Here is an 8,371-nt window from a genome sequence, read left to right as displayed (position 1 = left end):
TGCTGGGTCACCGCACGGGCTTTCCCCCTTCTTCAAGGGAGACTGGAATGGAGGTGCGAAAGAGTGTCTTCTGCCACCTCTTCAAAGAACCCGCTGCTCCCTGCTCCGTGCAAGGCTCCTTTCCACCCAGAAGATGCACAATAGCCCAGGGCTGCGGTAGGGGCGCTCCCTTCTCTGCACACCTGTTTGTCACACCATCTCTTTTCTGTCTCCAGCATGGCCACCAGCCTCATCCCGGACGCTCCTCGCCCTCTAAGCTCGCTATCCTCCCAACAGACCATACTCCTGTTAGTCCTCTCGGTGCTGACCGCCGTGCACGTGAGCCAGTGGTTGCTGAGGCAGCGGCGGCGCCATCCGGCGCCATCCCCTCCGGGCCCCTTTCAGTGGCCTCTGATCGGAAACGCGGCGACTGTGGGCCGTGCGCCGCATCTCTCCTTCGCTCGCCTGGCGCAGCGCTACGGTGATGTATTCCAAATCCGTCTGGGCAGCTGCCCTGTGGTGGTGCTGAACGGCGAGCGCGCCATCCACCAGGCCTTGGTGCAGCAGGGCGTCGCCTTCGCCGACCGGCCGTCTTTCCCTTCCTTCCGCGTAGTGTCCGGTGGCCGCAGCCTGGCTTTTGGTCACTACTCGGAGCACTGGAAGGTGCAGCGACGCGCGGCGCACGGCACCATGCTTGCCTTCTCCACGCGCCAGCCTCGCAGCCGCCGCCTCCTCGAGGGCCACGTGCTGGGCGAGGCGCGCGAGTTAGTGGCGCTGCTGGTGCGCGGCAGTGCGGGCGGCTCATTCCTGGACCCGAGGCAGGCGACCATCGTGGCCGTGGCCAACGTCATGAGCGCCGTGTGCTTCGGCTGCCGCTACAGCCATGACGACGCCGAGTTCTTGGAGCTGCTCAGCCACAACGAGGAGTTCGGGCGCACGGTGGGCGCAGGCAGCCTGGTGGACGTGCTGCCCTGGCTGCAGCGCTTCCCCAACCCGCTGCGCACCACCTTTCGCCAGTTCGAGCGGGTCAACCGTAACTTCAGCAATTTCATCCTGGATAAGTTCCTGCGGCACCGCGACAGCCTTCGACCCGGCGCCGCCCCGCGCGACATGATGGATGCCTTCATCCTCTCCGCGAACAAGGCTGCGGGGCCCTCGGGCGACGGGCGCGCGCGCCTGGACTTAGAGAACGTGCCCGCCACTGTCACGGACATCTTCGGCGCCAGCCAGGACACGCTCTCCACTGCGCTCCAGTGGCTGTTCCTCATCTTCACCAGGTAAAGTCTCCGCGATCGGGTTTCGCGTTTCTTCTCGGAAATAGACCGAGTGGGGCTCGAACACGCCGAGGGACGCGAGCAACGCACCGGCTTTGGGGATGCGCTCCAGATCCCCGGCTGGTCCCGGAACACACAGGCGCACACACCACACCCAGTGGGGTTCCGGTCTATTCTTACCTCTTATTCAGTCCCCTCCTCCGCTTTCTCCCTCTTGCGAACGGAAACAAATTTCTAATAACTTTGCTGCACAAGCAAGGTGTTGAGGATGCCGACAGATAGGCAGATAGTTCATTGTCCCTGGCCCAAGAATAGCCAAACTGGAAGTGTTCCAGAAGCAAAGAAAGCGCAGTGAAAACATTAACCAAACGCAGCAGCAGCAGCCTAATCTGCTCTCCCAGTCCTGGCGCGCAGCGGAGCCAGCGCGTCCCTGGCGCTGAAAAAAGAGCTAACCGCGGCTCCGGGCTTTGTTCCCGGGCGAGGGAAAGGCCCGCCCGCGGGCGAGTAATCCGTCCGGGAGCTGTCGGAAGGCGGCCAGGAAGCGGCCCGCTGTGCGCGAGGAAGCGGAGAGCAGGAACAGAGAAGTGCGGAAAGGAAGCGGGTATCCAGAAGGCGCTTGCGGCTCGCTGGCGCTGTACCAGGGGCTGGTACCCAGTGCTCACTGTGATGAAGGAAGACTCTGACCTCTACTGCGCTCCGATGCGCAGGAATGAAACTGGGCCTGGTGTAGGGTTGCCGCAGGGAGCAGTTTATATATAATATAATATAAATTGTATATTATATAGACACACATTTTACACGGACAGCCAAGTGTTGATCCGACGTGTGTACTTCAGTGAACGGCCTATCTTTGCCTCGGAAACCGGGCTCCGGGTGTGTTATTTCTCGGCACACAAGCAGGCATCGAAGATGCTGGAGCCTCCATATTTAGAATAAAGAGGCAGTAGATTTTTCTGACCAGACTCCAGGGCAGCCTGCCTTTCCTCAGCTATTGCACAACTTCTCACGTTAAAATAGGTTAGTTATCGTCGTGGGGTCGGTGTTAGGATGGTGTGACACGGCGCTGGAGGAGAGAGGCAGATGTCGCTTGGAGAGGGAAGGAACTGCTTAACACCAGGAAAAGGGCAGGCCCGGAATTGGATCATCAGGCTGACCCAGGACAGCTGGGGAAACCTTGGAGGAGGCTGGCGCTGGCCTTCCCTTCGCTGAGAACCGAGCTGTAGCAGTTCTCCACTCAGGCAATCCAAAGGGATGGAACAATCTGACTTCCTCGTTCAGCTCAAGGCAGCTGCTTGCTTCTTTCTCCTAATGGAAAGGCAGCACGGGAGGACTTGGCTGTGAGTTGATTGGAAGCGCAGCCCCGTGGGGTCAGCGCTGTCTTTGCGGTGGCCAATTCTCACTGGAGTAAGGCTAAGGGGCTCTCAAGGGTTATGAGGAAGAGTTTGTCCATAAGGTCTGAGGTATTTACCATCAGGCTTTGTGATGCAGGGGTCCCTGAGCAGGCGATTTTGAAAATCACCTGCGTGGCTACTTTTTTCCCTCTAGAATTGCAGTTGCTACCCTTTAATATTTTTGAGATTTCTACTCATTGTGGTGGATGTGATCCTTTTTTTTTTTTTAACATTTACTCTGGTACTTTTCAATGGCTCTTTGTTGTTGTGATAATGTGTAGTTCCATGGGATGATTTCTTGAGCGTTTTATATTGCTCATTGGTCTTATTGTCTGGTTGTCTTTAAAATGTAAAATATGGTTATAGGTAATTGTAACTCCCTATTACATTTCCCGGCACGGATTCCTGGGTTTTAAAACACGGTGAGAAAAGGTAACACTACACATCTTGCTTCCTGCTGAGATTTTGTTTTCTTTCAGTTTATGTCATCAAAAGGAATGCATGTTATAATTATTGGAAATTTGCTTCTTAAATTTAGAAAATGTGTAGCTTTGCTTGTCAGGATCCCAATTATCTTTTCGTAAAATGAGAAGCGAGAGCTGTCTGGGAAATGGGGGTGGTGGGGGAAGGATCTGGTTTTCTGGTTGTAGTTTAGCTATGATAGGTCTTTTGGCCTATTTTAAGATTAAAAATAATAATGTTTGTTATGAGTACATAAGGACCAAGGTTAAGACATGAACATTCTGTATTGTAATGTGTTCTTGTCTCTAAGCTTTCAGTTCTCAGGTTTGAAGATTTTAAAATACAGAGAACATTCCTGTGGGCCCCTAAAACTATCATGAGCCGAGGTTGGCCTCATCCATTGTTGTGGCTTTTTTTTTTTTTTTTTTAGGATGAGAAAACTGATTTTGCTTATTTGTTTGTTTTTACTTTTGCTGGCCAAGAGAGAGTCGTGTGAATCTTATGGCAAGAAATAGAATTGGTAAAGCCCATTTTGTAATTTGGTGAGAAAATAGAAAGTTGTGTTAGATTTTGGCCTGAAATGTTAATTCAGTCACTGACCTAGGCATTCAGTTTGCAGAAAGATGGATTACACTATCATGCTTTCTAGAAGAAAAGAAGAATTGCTTTTGCTCACTCATTTCTCTCTCTCTGCAAACAGGTATCCTGATGTGCAGGTGCGAGTGCAGGCAGAACTGGATGAGGTTGTGGGGCGGGACCGGCTGCCTTGCATGGATGACCAGCCCAAGCTGCCCTATGTCATGGCCTTTCTTTATGAAACATTACGATTCTCCAGCTTTGTGCCCATTACCATTCCTCATGCCACCACCACTGACGCCTTGGTTCTGGGCTACCATATCCCCAAGAACACGGTGGTTTTTGTTAACCAGTGGTCGGTAAACCACGATCCAGTGAAGTGGTCTAACCCAGAGGACTTTGATCCAGCTCGATTCTTGGACAAGGATGGTTCCTTCAACAAAGACCTGGCCAGCAGCGTGATGATTTTTTCCACGGGCAAGCGACGGTGCATCGGTGAAGAGCTGTCGAAGATGCAACTGTTCCTTTTCATCTCCATCCTGGCTCACCAGTGTAATTTCAAGGCCAACCCAGATGAGCCCTGGGAAATGGGCTTCAATTATGGCTTGGCCATTAAACCCAAGTCGTTTAAAGTCAATGTCACTCTCAGAGAATCCATGGCGCTCCTTGATAATGCAGTCCAGAAGTTACAAGCTGAGGACGTTTGCCCTTGAGAAGAGGCCAGAAGTAACCTGAAATTCCACAAGGACTCAAACCCTTGTGGAACATGGGGAGTAGAATCCAGGTTTTTTTTCCAGTTTTTCTTTGGTGCCACTTCTTGGTGAGTCCATGATGAGTATGAGTGAGGTGGCCTGTGGGTGAGCCTCACTCTGTACTGAGCTGCCTTTTGGGAGGACTAGGCTGTATGGGAGTTCATGGAAGGTTTTTTTGAGTTAAATGCCCAAGTATTTTTATACATGTGCTGGATTTTGGGGTGAGCATTCAGAGGAAACACACACATACGCACAATCTGGTGAAGAAATATTTCAACAGCCTTAATTTTTCCGGTGGAATCCAAGATTGTTCTTCAGTGCAGAACTGTACTTCTTACAAAGCAGTATTAAGCAAAGGTTCAGGATCTGTTGTTGAAGATGCCAAAGCAGGTCGTTTCAGCCTGAGATGTGTGACTAAGATTGTGAGGGAAATGGCCGAGATTGTTCCCCGCTCTTCAGTTGAAGAGCTTAGAGGATGCTCGTGTGTCCAAGTGCACTTGCCTTTTTGCCTGCTGAGCTGTTTTCTTATTCTTTAGGGTTGAATTATAGAATCACTCAAAAGAAACTGAGATTTGAATTAGTGTTTATAGTGAATATCAGTTACTTATTGTTAAACTGAAGAATTCCAAGCTGAAGTTGTGTTTCTCTTGATTGCCAAAGTACGATATTTCAATTATATGTGCAAAAACAAGTAATCTGCTAAGTTTTTCATTATGCAATTGTAATATATTGATTTTAGTAAGTCTCACTAAATAGTACTCAATATATGTGAATATAGTATATAATTATTCATAAGAAATATGTTGGTATTAGTTTGGTTGGGAAAAGGTGAAGCATAGCTTTATAATATTAAAGACCAAAAAATCCAGCCAATTCAGCCATATATGGGCCAAACAGTAAATGAACTTGTTTAAATCAACTGCTTTTTTTAAAAAAGATGTTTGCTTTTTTGATACCAAGGAAGCAATGTCAAAGCAAAGCCTCTTGGCTCACATACAAAATCTGAAGGAAAACTGACAAATCTGAAAATTAGAAAATGCTCTTGCTTTGTTACGGTTTGATTAGAATTGGATTTATAATACAGAATCTCCTTCTTCAATTCATCTAATTAATACGTTATAATCCCAAACTCTTGAGATTCTTAAATCTTAATCTGATGTAATGACAGTTCTGATGATTGATTTCCTGTTGTAATTAGTGGAAATGTAAACTGTTATCCAAATGAAACGCAAGACATACCCGTGCCCATCTGTTACATTGTGGAAAATGCTGTGAATTATCTGAATTTTCTCTTTACTACCGAAGTAAGGAACTCCTATTATCATTCACCCACTTTCTCTTTTAAATGATTTTTTTAAAGCTGATAATGTCTGTTTTTGGAAAGTCAGAATAAGAAGATAGTGATGGGAGGCTCTTAGGAATCATGTTGTATGACAGTGAAGCGAATCAGAACAGTTGTGCATTGTATTCCTGAAGAAAGGAAACCCAGTGAAGCATTACTGTGCTGGCTGGGAAAGAACTGAGCTGGAACAAAATGTATGCATTTGGATTGCGTAAAGATGGGAGCTCGTTTTTTTTTTTTTTTTTTTTTTTTTAAGTGAAGGAAGGCTACAAAAATACGATGTGAAGTTGCAAGTTTTAATTTTCATTACAATTAAACTTTCAGAGAAAGTTCTACAGAGTTCTAAGGTTTTATTCTTCATTCCCTTTACATACGTTGTTTTTCATTTTCATGCTTAAATCTCAAAGGAAAGGAAGGTGTGATGGTTGTGTTTGGAGGGGGGTGGTAAGGGAAGAGAGCGGGGAAAAAAAGCCAGAGAGATGCCTCATTCCTGTCTATTCCCAATAAATAATTTGTAACACAAAATTTGAAGCACAAATTTTTATGAATAAGACTTTGCAACGGATCTCCAAGAGATTGAAAAAAGGATCTACAGCATAACAAATCTGTTTTGTAGTCTGGACTATTGTATTAATAAAATTTCATATTCTACTTAAAAATATTACAGCTATAAGTGTTAAAGATGAAAAGTTATTTGTGTCACTGTTGTCAAAGGCATTAAAGTCAACTATTGAAATCAGGACAAAGCAAAACATATAAATTTTGCTGGGGCAGGGGGAAATAGCGACTATTTCAAAATGATATACCCAGTAGGGCTGACACGGTGATTTGGGTCTGTCTTAGCCTATTTAGGCCTATTTAATTGATTAAGAGAGGTGTAAGAGCAAAATCAATCATGTGCCAAGCTAGATACCTCATTATGCCAACAAACCCAGATGTGCTGTAATCTGTTCTTAGTCTGTAGGATCAGCCATCATCTATTGCATGTTGCAAAGGGAAAGCTGTGCTTCTCCAGGAGAAAATAAGGTGGGTGTTTGGGGGTTAGCTGGCATATTCAATACACTTGTAGCCCAGTTAAAGGAAGGAATAAATTAGACCAGTCAATAATAACTGTCTGGAAGCCACAAAAATCAGATAATTGCTTAATCATAAAGCCAAAGCAGATATGCCGATCACCATTATAATTTAGAACATTCAAAATTTGAACATTTATTTCAGGTTACTACAATAGTTAAAATATATTAAGTGGCTCATTTATATATTAAAGCTGTGATTTTATAATGAAATAGCCTTATTCCAAAACAAAAAGATGACTCAGGTGTGAATTGTAGATCATCAAAAAACCTTTTATGTCCCAGAACTTAGCCTTTACCTGTGAAATCTTAGTACAGCCTTACTATTTTATAGTAGATTATTAGATCAAATAGTTTCAGAGCGGTATCTGTTCGCCTGTGATGCAAATGCGTGATAAAAAGGTATAACTTAGTAGACGATTGTAACTCAAGGATAACTTCTAATTTAGCCTTTTAAAAAACCTTTATATTTTATCATGTATACTTTTGGTATGTACCTAGCAGTTAAATACATAGTTGTAACTGAAAGAGATGCTGAAAACACATTATAATGTAACTTTTACTGCTTGCTATACCAAATTTAAAAAAAAAAAAAACAAAAAAAAGACCTGTGATATCTATAATGGAACACTTACTGTAATTTTGTTATTAAGGTTTCTTTTTTTGTTTGTTTGTTTTAGCAATCTAATGCATCTGTTTATTTCAACCATTGTTGTACCACCCTGAATTAAAATTTTGGATCATAAATACTTTATTTGGCTGTTCGACATTATAAGCTGCTTACTTCTTTGCCCTGTCTCTTCCCACCAGCCCATATGCTTTTTAAGATACAGTTTCCTACTAAATTCCTGATTCTGTGTTCTGGAGTTTATAGAGACTAAAGCAGAAGTTAAGTTTTTGGCATGCCACCAAGTAAAATAAGAATTAACTTGCTGCTTTGAAAGACTGAAAGGGTTGAGGCTCTAAATGGCTGACCTAATGTTTCCTCTTCGTGTGAGTCAGACAGGACACATTTTCCTTCCTCAACCACAAACTGGTTCTTTTTCTGTTTCATTCATTCATTTTAAGGTACACATGTCTTAATTAAAAACGGAAACTCATGCCCAATACAAAGAATGGATTAAGAGGATTCTGTAACCTAACCTACTATGTGGGAATTATTTTCTGCTGGATTTTTTTTCCTTGTGAAAGGGTTGAATGTCACAGGGCTTGTGTGCAGGCCTTCACATCCCAGCCACACTCAAGATAGCAGGATTGTGTGGTTCCATAGGCCCTTATTTCTTCCAGATGGTCACTCCCAATACTGTGAAAGCAAGAAAGGAAATTGTGAAGTGAAAATTGCACACAACGTCATTGATGCTTTGGCTTGGAAACATCACTCTAGCAGCCAAAGGGATGATTATGTATTGGTCTAATGGAACATTCATTTTTCCAGATACACTGCAATAGGATCTTGGTAACGGTTCTGCCAGTTAAGGATGAGTAAAGGAAATATTTTCAAGGGGGAAATATTCTTTTAAAA

At 44.6% G+C, this 8,371-nt stretch overlaps 1 protein-coding gene across 1 annotated transcript; it reads left to right on the top strand.

Annotated features, from left to right (window-relative positions):
* Nucleotides 1-216: 216 nt before the first annotated feature.
* Nucleotides 217-4,400, top strand: LOC121165290 (cytochrome P450 1B1). Its single transcript, XM_040993978.1, has 2 exons — nt 217-1,256; nt 3,807-4,400. The coding sequence occupies exons 1-2, from the start codon at nt 217-219 to the stop codon at nt 4,393-4,395; spliced, it is 1,629 nt and encodes a 542-aa protein (XP_040849912.1). The 3' UTR covers nt 4,396-4,400.
* The last annotated feature ends 3,971 nt before the right edge of the window (nt 4,401-8,371 follow it).

The sequence above is a fragment of the Ochotona curzoniae genome, unplaced genomic scaffold (genome assembly GCF_017591425.1).
Source record: "Ochotona curzoniae isolate NIBS_2020 unplaced genomic scaffold, NIBS_Ocur_1.0 contig_883, whole genome shotgun sequence".
Classification (NCBI taxonomy): Eukaryota; Metazoa; Chordata; class Mammalia; order Lagomorpha; family Ochotonidae; genus Ochotona; species Ochotona curzoniae.
The sequence above is the reverse complement of the archived record's forward strand: the minus strand, read 5'-3'. Positions and strand labels throughout refer to the sequence as shown.

Excerpts from the sequence above, each read along its gene's own strand:
- LOC121165290 (XM_040993978.1), top strand. The coding sequence starts at position 217 with ATGGCCACCAGCCTCATCCCGGACGCTCCTCGCCCTCTAAGCTCGCTA. Across the intron at positions 1,257-3,806 it reads CTGTTCCTCATCTTCACCAG|GTATCCTGATGTGCAGGTGC; the intron begins GTAAAGTCTCCG and ends CTCTGCAAACAG.